Source organism: Chenopodium album, chromosome 16 (assembly GCF_948465745.1).
Source record: "Chenopodium album chromosome 16, dcCheAlbu1.1, whole genome shotgun sequence".
In the NCBI taxonomy this organism is placed as follows: domain Eukaryota; kingdom Viridiplantae; phylum Streptophyta; class Magnoliopsida; order Caryophyllales; family Amaranthaceae; genus Chenopodium; species Chenopodium album.
In genome coordinates this window covers 45,026,079-45,043,449 of record NC_137849.1, presented here as the reverse complement: position 1 = coordinate 45,043,449, position 17,371 = coordinate 45,026,079, and the positions used below count along the sequence as shown (strand labels likewise).

At 34.1% G+C, this 17,371-nt stretch overlaps 2 protein-coding genes across 2 annotated transcripts; one reads left to right on the top strand and one right to left on the bottom strand.

The window, feature by feature from the left end:
• The first annotated feature begins 4,609 nt into the window (after positions 1–4,609).
• LOC145585549 (putative serine/threonine-protein kinase PBL19) lies at positions 4,610–8,582 on the top strand. Its single transcript, XM_081642250.1, has 4 exons — positions 4,610–5,358; positions 6,108–6,368; positions 7,165–7,287; positions 7,808–8,582. Exons 1-4 carry the CDS (start codon positions 4,996–4,998, stop codon positions 8,354–8,356), a joined length of 1,296 nt encoding a protein of 431 aa, XP_081498376.1. The 5' UTR covers positions 4,610–4,995; the 3' UTR covers positions 8,357–8,582.
• Positions 8,583–15,410: 6,828 nt separating this feature from the next.
• LOC145585547 (FCS-Like Zinc finger 3-like) lies at positions 15,411–16,314 on the bottom strand. Its single transcript, XM_081642249.1, has 2 exons — positions 16,093–16,314; positions 15,411–15,960 (listed from the first exon to the last, which is right to left on the bottom strand). The coding sequence occupies exons 1-2, from the start codon at positions 16,245–16,247 to the stop codon at positions 15,801–15,803; spliced, it is 315 nt and encodes a 104-aa protein (XP_081498375.1). The 5' UTR covers positions 16,248–16,314; the 3' UTR covers positions 15,411–15,800.
• Positions 16,315–17,371: the final 1,057 nt, after the last annotated feature.

Genomic DNA, 17,371 nt, shown 5'->3' with positions numbered 1-17,371 from the left:
AAAACTACTAAATAAGTGCGCAAAGGGACAATCAATAACGATAAGTAATATAGGACAAAGACGATATTAGTTTAAGAATGAGACAAATCTATCCTAACACCAAACAATAATTTCAAGTAATAATCTTTCATGAAGCTTGGCAATCTATGAAATCCTTGAATCTTCTTATCAAAGTTGATTGATTATAAGGCAATCAGTAAACATAGTAGCAAAAAAAACTGAAATTAATGATATTTATTTCCTAAAAGTTTACAAGAAAAGCTGGATGTATCTCTTGTGCTCAATGCATTCTTGTATCCAGCCATCAACATCCCACCAATCAGCAGTTTTTCATGCCCCAAAACTTTGGAAGGTAATATGCATGTAAAGAAGGGATGAATGTCCAATGATTATCCAATATTTCTCTTGGAAATGAAGATTTGTTATTATTATTCAATTACTTTTCCTAATTTGGCAAGCTCTCTCACTCATCAAAGTAGAAAGGAAAATAGATGAAGATTGGAACTTAAGTATCTCTTTTAATAGAAACTCATTCTAAAGTATGATGAAGTTTAACTATACACATTTTTTTAATTATATATTATAGTACAAATTTTAAAATATCAAAATTAGTGCAAACTTCATATAGTTTAGTACTCCATATGAGATTTGAACTAAATGAAAGAAGTATTTCATAAATATTAACCAAATATTATGTAATACTTAGAGTAATTGTTATATGAACACGTTGAAATAATAAGTGCAAACACAAATAGTATGAAGACGGTTGGGAGAACATATTAATTATTGCCAATAAGAATTCACTTTACTAGCTTGCTTTCAACAGTAGGAAAAAAATTCCGCAAATTAAAGATCTGTGTGAAAGGTAAGTGATGGTAAATAATCAATTACAAAATAGTAATCACTATTTCCATTAACTTTCAAAATCAGCAAAATTTGTACATACATATTCAAAGAAATCAACAACAAAAAAAGTATGATTGTATGAGCAACATAAAATTATTAATAATACTTGATCTCAAATAAATAGGAACAACAAAATAATAGTGGTTTAATTTACTTTAGCTAGCCCCAAAATTTAAGGAAGGAGGAGCTCCAAAAAAATAGGCCAAATGGCAACCCTAATAATAATATATTTGTGCATTCATACCAATTACTAAGTACCATGAAAAGATGCACATTAACACAAGGTAGTACGAGGAACTATGTGTTTTCATCATGTGGACAACACAATGCAATATTCTTGGGATCTATTTTGCCAAGTATGTACAAAACTATGCACTTATCAATGTTTGCCAACGATGGTTCAAATCAACTCTTCATTATAATATAATCCTTTGAAGATTCTATCAAATTAAATAATTAATAATTATAGCCGCAAAGTATTTTACAATAATTGTAGTAGTTAGGACTATTATGAGCTTGTGATTCATTTATAGCTTGTGATTTATTTATGAATAGGCATAAAAGCTTAATTAGTAAATGAGAGTCTCTTACTTTCTCCCAATAACCTAAAAGGATTTAGGCTCTAATTAGGTTTTAGTTCATTCTAAATAATATCCCTTTGTCTTTTAAAAATCAATAATGCATACATGCCATAAGTCCATAATCATATTGTTTTGTATACATTTGATAGCAATAATTATGTAATTGCATGAAAATAACAATTTGATAACTTGTTCATAATAAACCTAATTTAGTACTTGAAAAAAAGTTCCTTTGTGAATTATGTGTATTATTATTAGATTAGGAAAATTTGTCAATTTCTACCTTAAAAAGCCCTTTGTGATTAGGAGCGTTTTTTTGTTAAAAAAAATTCCATATTATAATTAAATTAGAATAATAAGGATTAAATTGATTTAATTAGGGTTTAGCCTTAGAAATGACATCATTTATGTGTGAAGTTGCTGAAAAAATGCACTTAGACAGTAATATTAGAATTAATCATTTTTGAGGTACTGTAGTAATTAACAATTTTTTTTTAAGGGTATTAATTCACAAAGGCCAATTTTTGAGGTAGTAATTGATAAATTTTCTTATAAATTATTCTAAATTTGTATATTATATTTTTCATATTAAATAATTCAATGTTAAATAAATGACCATTTCATCATCTTTAAAGGTGTGTAACAATTTATTTGTTTTCTTAAAAATAATTAGACCATATCGTTTTGAACTTATATATGCCATTGGGAGTGAAGATGATGATAATGTAACAAAAAAAATTCTGAAATTGGATGAGGATGATGCATTGTAGCGGATCATTAATGGTCTTGATTATTAGCATTGTACCCGTTAGTGTTCCAGAGCTCTACAACATTGACTTGGAAACTAGAATTGAAGAGATAGAAAAAAAAAATACTTAAAGCTATCATTTAACCATTACGATATAATACGCAAGGTTAGAACTTGTTCTCTTCAGCTTAATTTTAGTTCAGTTCAGTTCCTAATTTCCTTCTCTTATAAACAATTCAGTTCAGTTCAGTTCAGCTTAGCTCAGTTCAATTCAGTTCACAACTCAGTTCAGTAAATCGGAACAGATTCTACTAAGGATCACAATATATCTCCGAAGGAACAATCAGATAATGATGATGCTAATTAACTCAATGCAAAGATCCGGAGAGTGAACTATGTGATATTGTTGTTCCTTCTGAAACAATTTCATCACCAACACAGTTTTTTTAACCTATGCTAGATTGTCCTAAAATGAAAGTGTTTTTTCCATCGAGAAGCATCTCTCTTTTTTGGTCTGATACCTTAAAAAAGACATTCCGAACCAACCTATCAGGTGCAGACAACAAGTCAACAAGTGACTCAAGACACCTGTAGAAAATGGATAGAGTTTAAGCCGTCGGTATTAGCGACGACTAATTAAACCATTGAAAAAATTAATTTTTTAACTGATTATATTGGCCATCAGTAAAATCTATCGGTATTCCGTCCTTTTCTTTTTTTTTGAAGGGGGAGATTAAAATTCATTAATAATAAGCCATACGGCACTTACATAAGAGATCGTAATCGAACAATACAAAGACAAAAGAACCAATTACAAGTTCGAAATAAAAGAAACTACAATTGCACTCGCAAAATGACTTTCTTAAGTACCCTTGGCTCATATAACGCTGTCCTATGCAGCCTCTTGCAAGGGGGTCTGGCAATATGTTGTAGTTTCTGACGTGAACCTTCATTGGCTCAGAATCCCGTACTCCTCGACCTGAAATCAAAATTGGTGTCGTACACTTCACCATAGACAAGACAATCTCCGATTCAAACACGGAAATCGGCATGGAAGCATAACCCTTTAGTCCAAACCAACAGAAGATCCAACCGAAGCCCCATAGCCAAAAAACCCGGCTTAAATCCTGCACCAGAAGATCGGTACACCAATCTGCATGCCCCATATCACCCAACCACACCACACAGACAGAAAAAATAACAAAACTAAAAGGCACACAAAGACTCCTAAAAGAAAAAACAGGAAGAAACTTAAAAACTAAGACAACGAACAAAACCCTAACAACCCACCCCGCCGCCACTCCAAGCACAACCACCACAGCTCCGAGGTTCACCAACCCAACCCACATGCCGCCTGACAATAAAACCCGAACCACCAAGGCCCGCCCGAGAAGCCCATACCCCCCACACCACTGAACCGCGGCAGCGACGGCCCTACGCGAGGGACTAAGAACGGCCCTACGCGAGGGACTCAGAGGGATCTCCCTCCCCGTTCTCGAAAACAACGACGCAACGACGGACAAAACGGAGGGGCATAGCCACGGCGGGGAAGCGGCAACGAAAACCGGCGGCAAGCTGTCAACAAGGCCGGTGAGAAACTGGAGCGGCCGAAAAGGGGAAACGGTGCGCGATGCTAGGCCGGAAATACAAAAAACCAAAACGAAGACTAAAACGCAAAGGAGAAAGGAAAAAAACAAACTAAAGGAGAAGATCGGAGGCTCGCCGACGCCGTGGCATGGGTGGTGAGCCGTACGCCGGCCGGCGAGCCTCATGGCTGGAGCAGTTAAGGGGAGGCGATAAGGTTTTATTCCGTCCTTTTCTAGTAGTGAACTCCCCTCAATCAAACAATTAATAATATTCAACATGTATTTAATTTTCTTATTATAGAGTTATAATATGAATTTAACACCATTTTTTTATATTTAAATAAAAAATTTGTTTTATTTTATTTTATTTTTATACAAAAATATTTCAACCTAGGCATTTTGCCATACTCGTATAATCGTGTCATTCCTCTAATTTTAGACTGGAATTTTATTGTGTCTTCATATCCAATCTCATGCCTAGACTCTAGTAATTATGTCAAACCTATGAGTCCATGACCCCATCCAAAGCCTTTGTTATTCAAATAAACAAATCACCCCTTTGACTACAACTATAAAGAAAAGAAAGTAGCATTGAATTCCAATTCAAATTGACACCCTTCCTTCACTACAAATCTCATGTCCATTATATTTCATTTACGTGCCACCAACGGCTAACACCCTTACCAACTTCTCTCTCTCTCGTCAACTCCCACTCGTTTTCCCGCAATATTCAACTTCTTTCATCCAACTACAATTCTACTTCTTAATCTTTTCCCAGATTTTATCACTCTTTTTTCTCAACTCCTTATTAATTACGAGTTAATCCCAATTAAATCAGTGTTTTTTTCTTGTTTAACGTCATTATTTTCCGTTGTACATTAATTATTATACTCCTTTTTTTTATGTTATACCAAAATTTTGAATAAATCTTCAACTGGGTTTTCACTCTTTTTGGGTATAATTTCATTATAAAAATGGACAAATTCTAGAACAAATTGACGAAAAAAAGTCAGCTTTTTAAAAACCCATCTTGGTGGCGAGTAGTAAATTTAAAGTTTTATTTACACCCATTTGTGAAAATTCAAACTTTTTCAATGGAAACACGCCATTGAATGAAATCATTGATTTTGATAAGAAGCATCTAAGGTGTTCGACGGAATTTACCAGAGAAGAAATGAAGTGTTTTTATTACTTTAAAGAGAAGGCTCGTACCAGGGGACATAAATCAGCCCCTGAATTGCGAAACCCAGTTAGCAAATCTGACAATTCTGGCACTGATTCTGGTGGTGGAGTGATGAAATCAACTGGGTCGGAGATTTTTCGACGTGGGATTTCTGATTTGTATGAAGAGAAATCTCCCAATTTAAGGGTTTTTTCATGGTCGGAGCTTAGAATTGCTACTAATGATTTTAACAGGAAGCTGAAGATTGGTGAAGGTGGGTTTGGTTGTGTTTATCAAGGGAAAATTAAGCCTGTTGATGGGAAAGGTGATCCTATATTGGTTGCTGTAAAGAAGCTTAATAAAGACGGTTTTCAGGTATATTTGAGTAAATTTTGTGATTTTAATAAGTATAGAAGTGGTCCAAAATTTAGAACTGTACTTGTTTATGTTTGTGCATTATTGTGTTTTTATGAACTTGTCTTATGTTTGTGCATTATTGTGTTTTTATGAACTGTACCAACATATAGAAGTGTTATGCTTCGAGTCTTATGTTTGTGGCGAGTGATAGGAAGCAATTGAATTAGTGATCACTTGATCAGCAACTGTGTTGCTCTAGTGACAGTCCATTAATATACCTATTTTATTGCTCTGATGATACGTGTTTGATGACCACTACCCCAAAATTCTAATCCTAAGCTGCTGATAGTTAGATCAATTATTGGATTACAAAAAACGAGGGTAATTATTTTCAGATCAAATAAGTTCAGGAGTATTCAGGTGTTTTTAGGTGAATAGAACATAGTCTATGATCCCTGGGCAAGCTAGAAGCTCTGAAACGCTATATTGAAAGTTCTGCAGTTGCTTTTTATTGACTATGTTTTGAAAATGCTGTAAATTTATCTTCTACAATTCAATAATTCAATGTTGTTAGTTGAGCAGCTTACTTGTCTTCTATCATGGTAGGAAAAGTTTAATATAATGAACCTAACTAAGAACTATATCTGAATTTGATTTTGATCATAACTTTGTTAGCACATGCCATTTTTACATACCCAAATGTTGCAAATTATTAGGTACTTGTTTGTAATTTTCTATACGGGTTATATAAACTCATTTTTTTGTAGGGACATAAACAATGGCTGGCAGAGGTTCAGTTTCTTGGTGTTGTGGAACACCCTAATCTTGTCAAGCTCATAGGATACTGCGCTGTGGATGGAGAGAGAGGGATACAGAGATTGCTCGTTTATGAGTACATGCCTAACAAAAGTTTGGAAGATCACCTTTTTAAGAAGACATACCCACATCTTCCTTGGGAAAAAAGAATGCAGATTATTATTGGGGCTGCTCAAGGATTGGCTTATTTACATGAAGAACTAGAAGTACAGGTGTGACATAGTTGCATTTGGAATATATAATACATAATCTGCTTCTTAGACTTGTGTGAATTACATGTCTATCCCAATATGCTAGTATGGAGTAGTATCTCATCAATGCTTATACCATTATTTGTGTTCTCATGCATTAAGAAACCTTAGAAATGAAATGCATTTGTCTTCAAAGTTTATGTTTTACTTCGTAGTTTTTGGGCATTGGGGGTGTACTTTTTAGTGAATTTGTGAATGGTCAGTGGATTTATAGGTGGATATTCAAGAGTCAAGACAGTCTGCGATACAGTTTTTTGTGTTTTTTGGCTGGCAGGGGAACTAATTAAGTAGTTCTCATTCCTAGATGTTGCCAGAAGATGTGAGTTGCTATGACCATATTTCTGAAATATTGTGCTCTGTGCGCTGATCTAGCCTATTTAATGTGGTCATGATCATTTTTATTTCTGTAAGTCTGAGAGCCGAGGGGGTGAATCAGTTTCTAGGGTGTGATGCTCTACTCCTTGAGATACTGCTAGCTTATAAGCTGACAGACTTACTGTAAGTTTAATCTTACAATTAACAAATAACAAGGAACAAGAAAGATTGCACAATACATATTAAAGTCTAAAGAGGGACACCTCATAGAAAGCCCATTAAACTTGGATGAAGTCTGATTATTTTGTTTATGTCCTGTCTCTTATTCTATTTGAATCACGATACTACTGTGTCTGTATTACTGATTAGTTAAGTGAAATCTTTAGATCTTGAATATTTGTTGATTACATTTGACATTTGACTTTTGATGTTTGTGATGAAGGTGATATTCCGTGATTTCAAGACTTCAAATGTACTGTTGGATGAGAATTTCCAGGCAAAGTTGTCAGACTTTGGGCTAGCTAGAGAAGGTCCAACTCCAGGAAGTAGTCATGTTTCCACAGCTGTAAGTATGAAAGACTAAATGCAACTTAATCATCTTCAAAATAATTAATTTGTGGTCAAAACCCCCCTTTCACAATTGTTTAACTCAAGCTTAGTCTAGAAGATCAGATTGCTATGAAACATATAATATAGAAGGTTGCTAGCTAGAGAATAAGATGGCAAACCAATTGCACAATGGGAACAGAATACCGAAAATATCAGTGTTAATTTCTTTGCTTTCCTAAAAAAATCTGAACTATAACTGTGATGACCTTGCCCGAATGGCTTTTTGCATGTCTTAACATGGAATCTTTATTTGTACCATGGTATAATATTTTTTCTGGACAATATTGATATCTTTAATTCAAATTCACTGTGAAGATAATTTAGCAATGGATCAATCATTTGACATTCAGTACTTTTCCGATAAATTATTAAGTTCAAAGTTGTGTAATCAGCAGCGAAGTTGGAGTAATCAGTTTTAACAAATGATTTGCTATGTCGATTTCTGGTGACCTTGCTGATTTGTTAATTATGTTTAGGTGGTTGGCACACATGGCTATGCTGCTCCTGACTACATAGAAACAGGGCATCTCTCATCAAAGAGCGATGTATGGAGTTTTGGTATTGTATTGTATGAGATTCTAACTGGAAGACGATCATTAGAAAGAAGCCTTCCAAAGCCTGAGCAACAACTTTTGAGCTGGGTGAAACAATTTCCTATTGAAGGTAAAAAGTTCAGCTCAATCATAGATCCGCGATTGGAGGACCAGTATTCTTTAAGTGCAGCTCGAAAAATTGCAAAAGTAGCAGAAAGTTGTTTAGTGAAGAGTTATAAGGAGCGGCCAGATATGAGTGTGGTGGTCGAGAAGTTGAAGGAAATAATGAAGACAACAACAGATGATGGAAGCCCTGGCAAGAAGGGTAGCAGTCCTACTGAGAATGAAGCAGGTGAGCCAGAGAAGGGGAAACAAGTAGGGGTTTCGGAATCTGCTAGAAGACGGTTTGCTCACCTCGCAAAGCTTGGTGAGCAGGTTGAAGGTGTTGGTAAGAGAAGATTTATGATCATGCAGAGAGCTAAGGTCTCATGATTCAATGCGTCTCCTAGGAAGAAACTAACTTTTGGAATCAAGAGAAGGCCAGGAGCTAATGTGAGAAGCATAAAGTTTCAGGAACTGCTATAAATTTAGAGGAGCATTGTCCTGAAACCTATCCATGTAAATCCTGCTGTTAAAGGAAAGACTCGTGAATCGGTTAAAGCTTGAGGTTCTTGAGCTTTAAATTATGGAAAGATGAATAACATAAGCATAAATGAAAATCGTGAGTTTTGAATTGTTTTTGCGTAGAGTAATTCTTGTGTGTTACGAATGTATAACAAGTATAAAATGGCGTGTAAAATATAGAGTACAACTTAGCTTTTCTGCGTTTCATGGCATTTTTATTTCAAATTATAATACAGCGTAAATCAAATCAGCATTTCAGCAACAGTCAGAGAATTATTGACGAAAAATCAATCTTGAAATGTTTGAAATAGATCACCTTCTCTAAATTGTAAGGGAGTAATTAGTACTACAAGTTGACAAGTAGGGTTGATAATTGAAATCAAAATCTTGATAATCTAAGTAAGCAATTTCAGAAGCCAACTTGGATACAGAGTAATAAAGATTGTAATATCTACTCTACAGGATTTGATTGTCATCTTGCTTAACCTCGTATAGTCGTATACTAGCACAGATCTCTCTTATATACGTCAAGCTGATACCTTGCATTTGAAATATTCGATCAACAATAACATCGAAGAAGCCAAGCCATGGCAGATAATGTAAGAATTCCTGTGTCAAAATCGTTCATGTTCAATCGAATTAGACAAGGAACAAAGGGGCTCAACATTAGCGTCTGACTTCCTACGCCAATACTTATGCAAGGTTGATGTTTATCGAAATTCCAAATGTATACATCTAGATGATTTTGTTTTCATAGGTTCTGTATGTCATGTTGCTCTGTTAAATTAGGACTATTTGACCCAGTTTCCAATTTGATGGGTTGACAAAAAGATGCTATTATTGGTTATCATTAATAAACTTTAGTTCTGACTTTCTTCGGGGGTGGGCAAGAAACACATCTGAAGCATTCCGACACTTTTTTTCGAATACAAGGACTTTGGATACGAATTAATGGTCAGTCTTAAACCATACTAGGTCAAAGAGGAACCCATTCATTTGGAGGACTGAGTCAAATGAAATAAGTAGATGGAAACATATAACTTCAAAATCATATTTTGGGGAGCTTTGAGCTTCGCCCAACTCACTCTCACCTACTGCAATCGAATTCTCTACATGGATGAATGGATTGACATTCAGAAGAAAATACCCAAAATATGTTTTCACTAGAACCCTGAAAAATTAGTACTACTGTCACAACAGCAAAGTAGGGAGTTTGATGTCAAAGGTACACTATGTCACTGTTAATTTAGGAGTTCACAATACAAGTCCAAAAGATATAGCAAAACATGACTGCATGAGTAATGTATGGACCCCCAATGTCTCTGAAACGAGAGATGAGACGGAGAATAGATTGGACCATTGGGGGAACTAAATACTATCTGTAAGCTGTAACTAGGACCAAGCAGAAAAGCACAGATAACCTTACACCCACCTCACCACCACCACCCCCAAACCCAAAAAAAAAAGGTCAACTGCAGGCCAAGAAAACCAGGCAAACAGTTGATGATGCCTACTAAGGTAGTAAACTAGTAACCTTGGGATAACCTGCAGCGTAGGACCTGGACTTTCCCAAAAAACAATAAAAGAGCTACACATTCCTGAGTCTACAATAACCATCTCAGAATATGATCACGTGAAAGATCCAAAATTCAGAAGAGTAAAGTTCAAATGCTACAATATTTGTAGACTTAAACAGAGGAAAAGGAACAAAGAGGGGGAAAGGTTCAAAGGAAGCAAGTTAAAAATTGATGCTACACCAATCAACCTCACATTTTATTGTTCCAACTGATGGCATATAAACAGCTTAGAAAATCTAACTTAAATGGAAGCTATCAGGAATGTTGAATCCTAAAGATAGTAAATAACGTAACTCGTTTACTGCATACATTAAAGTAGACTTTTGAGAAGAGTGAGCATTGGCCTGTAACATGTCCCACTCTATTGGTAATTAAATGATTTGGTGTACTAGCAAGTTAAAAAGTACTAGCATGAATCTGCCATCTTTCAACTTGTTGTAAACTTGTATATATATTCCAGAAGTAAAATTGCAATCCATGTAAATCCATTTATTTACTCCAAATTTCTAACCACTTTGATGTTCAATCTAATTATAGACTAAGCATAATGAAGACACCAGACATGCCCCTACTCCAAATTTCTAACTAGTCTGATGTTCAATCTAACTCTAGGCCAGGCTCCTAATGAAGACACCAGATATGCCCCAAGCATTGGTTGTTGGTGTACACATTTTTTCCGTATGATGAAATCATGAAAAAAATTCCAACTGGATTAAACTTTGTTAACTTTACAGAGCTTTCAAGGCAGTAGAATAAACAGATGACAAAGTTACCACAAAACGACATGCATGAAATTCTTTAAACAACGAGTGTATTTCAAACTTCGTGATTCTTTTTGGCTTATCCATGACGATCACCAACCTGACTACCATAAGAAACACTAACGCTATGTTTGGATAGAGAGAAATGGAGGGAAGAGAAGAAAAATGGAGGGATACATCCTCCCTTGTTTGAATATCTAATGCAAGGAGGGAAAGGGAGGGAATTGAAAGAATCCATTTTCCTTCCACTTTTAATAAACCAAATCTCTCCATTATTAGAGAGATTTCAAAGGAAAATGAAAGGTCTCTTTCTCCCTCCTCTCACCTCCCTTTCCCTTCCCTCTTTTTCCTTCCCCTCCCTTTCCCTTCATTATTGTTATCCAAACATAGTGTAAGAGTGTGTTTGGATTGAAGGAAATAAAGGGAAAGGAAGGGAAGGGAAATGGAGGGAGGGAGTTTCTTTCATTTGGATAAAAAATTAGGGATGAAGGGAACTGGAGGGGAGATAAATGGAGGGACTAAATTCTAAGAAAATAATCCTCCAACAATGGAGAGATTTGGAAGGAAAACTCATCCTTCTTCCTTCCCCTTCCTTTCCCTTCCCTCCCCTTCACCTCCCTCCCTTTCTTTTCCTTCCCTTAACATTACCCAAACAAATTGTAAGTCATTGACAAAACACCTACCAAATTAAAAACAACCATAAATCTGAGCCATTTGTGTAGACGAAAAGCTTCTAAAAATAAGATGCAAGGAGGTTTGACATTTCCAAGTAGAAGAATGAATTGGGATTAAATGCTGGTACATATGCTTCATCAAGCAATTTTCATCATTGTGATAAGGCGCTAACAACTCATTTAACAAGCAATTGGCACATAATGGCAGGTAAGGTAAGGTCTTCATCCTACTTAGTCAATACCATCTCTTCTTGGCTTTCTATTATTGTACCAGTACCACTGGGTACCTAAAAAAAGGTCTTCACCCTCTAGTAATAATCCAAATTCCCAAGAAACTCACAAAAAATGCAAAAATAGAGAGCTTTGCCATCTGAATATGCAAAAATAATTATAACTCAAGGTGGCTGTGAAGAAAGCATACTTCAGTCAAAAATTAAATCCACCAAATTATATTTTTAAAGTGCAAATAAATTATTACTCTCCTAGTTCCACTACAAGGAGCCTGGATGTGTGGAAAGCTTCTGTTCACCAACTCCCCTAGTTACAGAATATTAGAATGGTGGATCAATGAAAATGGAGTAAATGTAGCAAAAGCTATGAAACTAACTTTATCTCAGCTATAGGCGAATTCTGCCTCGCTATTATCAGAATTTGGTATCACTGCAGTGGCAAAAATTAACTAGCTCTGCCTCGATAATTCCCTCCGCTACATTAGCCTTAAATATCTAAGTATAGAGGAAACATTAACATTAGCATCCAATCCAGCTCAAAGTACTCAAGTCCAGTAGTTTACCAAGGGAATTTCACAGCTTTAACGTTTCCAAAAGCTCACCGCTACACTAAACAAGAAAGACCTTTCGACGAAATCACATATGTAGCATACCAAGCAACACTTCGCAAAATCTCAAAATTCAACAAAGTACCAATTACAACAATCAAAACTCATACCCAACAATCAAATTCTACAGCTTCATATCACCCATTCAAAAATATTACATAACAAAAAAAAACCAACACAATCAACGCTAAATCAACCCAATAATAATAATAACAAATTTATCAAATTTATTGCAACTTTGTTCAATATCAGTGAAAATTTCTCAAAATCCACATCAAATCCATCATAAATTCAAGAGTAGAACAACTTCTACAAATTTCTCACAAAACAAAAATCAAAGATCTGAGCTTAGAAACATTCAACTCAGAAGATAGAAGAAAAAAAAGGATCTGGAACAAAACCTAATAGCGATGCTCCAATTTCTCCTTCTCCAGGTACCAATTAACATAGGAGTAAACTCCGACGAGAGGTCCGAGCAAAAGAGTGGTGCTAATCCAATTCTCCGTCACCTTGTGAGTCAATTTTCCGGGCAGATCTTTCCATAATCCGGGCATCACCTTCTGCTGGTACGGCGACAAAGCGTATTGCACCGCCCTCATCTTCACCGGAATCTTCCCCATTTTTGTCGAAGATGATGATCTGAAAACCCTAGTTTGCGGAGGAGAGAGATTGTCGTAGGTTGAGAAATTGAAAGAGGGGAAATGTCAATTGAAGGTGAAATTGATTTATTTTTTCTAGAAATGTGGAGAGGGGTTGAGATATGGGCCTATGGACTAATGGACTCCTCGGGTCATACTGCATGACTTGTTCATTCGCGTTACAAATGGTGTCGAGGTAGGTTGGCCCGGAACAAGAAAAACACGGCATGATACAACATGACACGTGTATGTGCATCGGATCAGTCGTCTTTATTTGGGAGAGGCATGACAAAGAATGGTAAAAGTAACGAAATTTGGCTTAGGCATGACTTGGCTAGGCATGGTGGTATGTTGGCCTGGCTTAGTTTGTTCATGGGTTGACCATTGTAATTTTTGTCATGGCATGTAGCTTACTGTTTGGGCCTAGTTAATTCTAAAGCATGTGGGCTTGGTATGAAGCATGACCCACAATCATTTTTAACTAGTGTTATAAATTCACAAGACCCACAATTCTTAGAACCCGGAACATCTAATGTAAATTTTATGATTTTATTGTTACAACTTACAACTTGCAAAGATTTATATGTAAGGAAAAAAAAAAAAAAAAAGGAAAAATCTTCAAAGGATGATAATTTTTCCAAATTTACTATATATTGAAAGGTACTAATGGAGTACCATAATCACCCTCCCTCTTAATAAGAAATCGGTTAGTTCCACGCTAAGCAAAGAAAAAGTGTTACAACTAAAGTGATTACATACTAATCTGTATAGTGATTAATGTATCAAGTTGATCTTATAATCTAATTTAGGCTACATGTCCAAGTTTGTGGTGTTACGCAAATTATAGAACCCTACTAATGGATTTTACCTTGTACATTTGATGGTACGCAACCATAGTCATCACCAAACCAATAATAACAATTAATTAAGAATGTACTTTTAGTTACACTTTTTTTTATTTCCTAGTTCTCCCAATCTAAGTACTTACAGTACATTTTGCAAGTCGATCTTGCAATTATGACTTGTGAGATAGAGAATTGATTGAACTAGTGCTAAGTTTATTTAATTAAAAGTATGTTAATGAGTACTTTTTTTCCTTCTATTTAATGGTTCCATTTTAAGAACTTATCTTATAATAATAATAATAATAATAATAATAATAATAATAATAATAATAATAATAATAATTGATATTATCCTTAGTTTTTCATATTACTACACTCGTAAAGTTTTTCATGTTGGACATATTAGTACTTTTTCCTTAAATTTGCAAAGGGTTCGCTTTTTCCCTTCATGCGATGCGAAAGAGCAAACTTAAAATGATTTTATGTTTGAATTACACAAAAGTGTGACAAGAGACCTTAAGATGATGGATATTTGACGTGTACCTCATTTATTTTTTTATTTTCTACATTGATCATATACAATCGTTAATTTTGTAAGAAGAGATTTCATTTTCTTATCTTCAATAATACAATTACATACATAAACATCACTAACTATCAATTCTCATGTTATTATTAATTTTATTGTCAAAACACGCCATATACAAACTATTATATTGCTTTATAGATACGGAAGATCAATAATCTAATCTTAAGTATGTTTGTATGGGTGTTTTTTTCACTAAAACATCATTGATAAGACATACTCAATTTAATATAACCCTCCTAATTTGCACCCCAAATAAATTAGTTTATCTTCAATAGAGTCCATTTTCAATAACCCTTGAAAAAAAGTTCATTTGCATTATAAAGATCTAGAACACCCTTTATGTAATTTAATATATAATTCCTTTCATAATCTAAGTTAATTATTATGAATGCCATTATTTCTAGGGTGATTTGGCTTAAGTAGTGATAATTTTGAAACAAATCACAAATTATGATATGAGACATGAGTTAGTGGATCATTGATATGTGTGGCTCAAAGTCTGTCTATTGTCACATCCTACAATCCCTACAACAGTACATATACCCTGCTCTTTAACTTATTCATGTTTTTGTACCCTAATTTTTTTATTTTGTTTTTTCACTTTATTTCAGTTATTTGATCAAGTAACAACAACTTTTGTCCTAGCATCATCAAACTTTTATTATTCCTCTCAAATCAGTTTCCTGAATAAGAGAGTTGTGAGTTGTCCATGCTCATTTTGTTGGCGGCTTATGCCATAGTACATGAAATAATAATAGTGTAGACTTATGGCTCTTGTATGTATATAGCTCATGTACTCGTGTATTATTTCGTCGTGTTCGTATACAACATGTTCAATCATACTATTGTTTCGTAAAATTATTAACTTTCAACAATAAATTGTGTTCTCTATACAAAACACACGTCATAGGGATACAAATACGGGTATACAGATCCAATTTTACATAATTATGCGTGATTAGAAAGATGAAAAATACGAAGAAAAGTAAAAAGAAGATCATCCATCAAACTGATAAAAACATCATTCACAACTCCCACACCCAAAATCAAAAAGAAAAAGAAAAAAATTAAAAGACAAAATTGTCCTCCATCATAACTTGCTTCTTGATCTTTTTCCCTAGCTTATGTCATACATACACTTTTTTCCCCACTTTGTGGGGGTAGTGATGTAATTCCCTTCACATATTTCTAGCAGATCACACCAAAAATCTGGGTTTTTTTTTTTTTGGTAATTATTTCTAAAATCTAATTTCCTAAAACTTTTAGTCACTGCATGAAATTTTTCCCAAATTATTGGGCAAAAATTCAAGGGAAAAAAGTAAAATAAAAAAGACAGCAAGATTTGAGGAGATTTTATGTATATACTATGATCTGATAATTCTGATTAAATTCAGGCCACAGCAACTCCAGTTCTAACAGCTTTTTTAGACCCAGATTTTGTAGATGTATCTGCTTTTCTTAGGGTTCTTCTATTCCAAGGTCTTTCTTTTGCTTCATCAATCTCTATTTGTTCTTGTCTGCATTCATCACTACAAAATGGTGTATTTCCCCTGCATAACACAAAATTCCCACATTGATCAGAAACCAATCCATAACAAAACACGAACATAAACACAAACACGACACGACACAACACGACACGACATTAAGAAGATATATGGGCTATTGACTTATTGTATTACCTGTACATAAAGATGTCATGATTGGGTTTAAGTGGTTTGTTGCAGAAAAAGCAAGAATCAAGGAAATGAGGCTGTTGATGATTGAAGAAATCTTCACTTCCTGCATAAAATGCAACTCTTGAATTTGAAGATCTTGTTTTACCAAAGGAAGCCATTTGTTTCGAGGAAAATTAAAGCAGGTAGCTTAAGAAAAGTGATTGAAGAAGAGAAAAAGAGAAGTAAGAAAAATGGGCACTAATGTCATGTTATATATAAAGAAAATAATAGTATGGTGGACTGACCTCAAATAATATAAAATTTTAATTAAAAAAAGAGTGGGACCAAAAGTGAATAATTGGGAAAAAATAATTGGTTAAACTAGTTGTTGTGTACTAAAATAAAATAAAAATTAAAAGTGGAGAATTGAATGATTTGGGTACATAAAAAGAATGGAGTTAATTATTAAAATCAATGGGAGGTGGAATCTATGGGTATTGGGAAAAGCAGTTTTCTTTAGCTATTGGTGTTTGGTACATGCATCTAGTTTGTTTGTTTTCACTTCAAATTTAGGAGTTTTTAGTTCATTCTATTTTATTATATTTTATTTGACAAAAGCCAACAAACACTCGAGAGACGTCAGATAAGAAAGCTAAAAGTAAGAAAATACATAGTATTACAAATAAACATTTTCACCAATCGATGTATGATTTTAACATGCATTTCATTATTAATTACAGTCCATCCGTTTCAATTAAAAACACTCCTTTTGATTTTTATAGTTAAACTTTTAAAACTTTGAAGGAAAAAAAAAACCTCATAATAATATACATAAAATAATTAGATATGTCTCAATGTGTAGTTTTTTAATATCAATTTTTTAAAATGTTTTAATATATAATTAAAATTATTAATGATCAAAAGAACATCTTAAAAGCTATTTCAAGTCATAATAAGACTATCAAATTAAATTTAAAAATGTATTATTGTTATATATTTAACGTCTCAAGACTCTCGTTAGCAAGAATTGTTTGTTTTGTTTTTGTGTTTTTTTTTTAAGCTAGTTTTATAAATTTTGGTGGGGGTTGGTAGGACCATAAAGAGTTACAACAGTAGCATATTAAAATTATATGATGGAGTTATATATTAATTTATTTAAGAAGTTGATGATGAAATGAATGATGATTATATACTGGTTTATTGTGCTTTACCAGACAGTTTTTCTGTACAGTGATCTTTTGCCTCCTCTCTTCCAGTATATTTGCTCACTTGTCATTTGGCAGTATAAACTCTTTCATGTTTA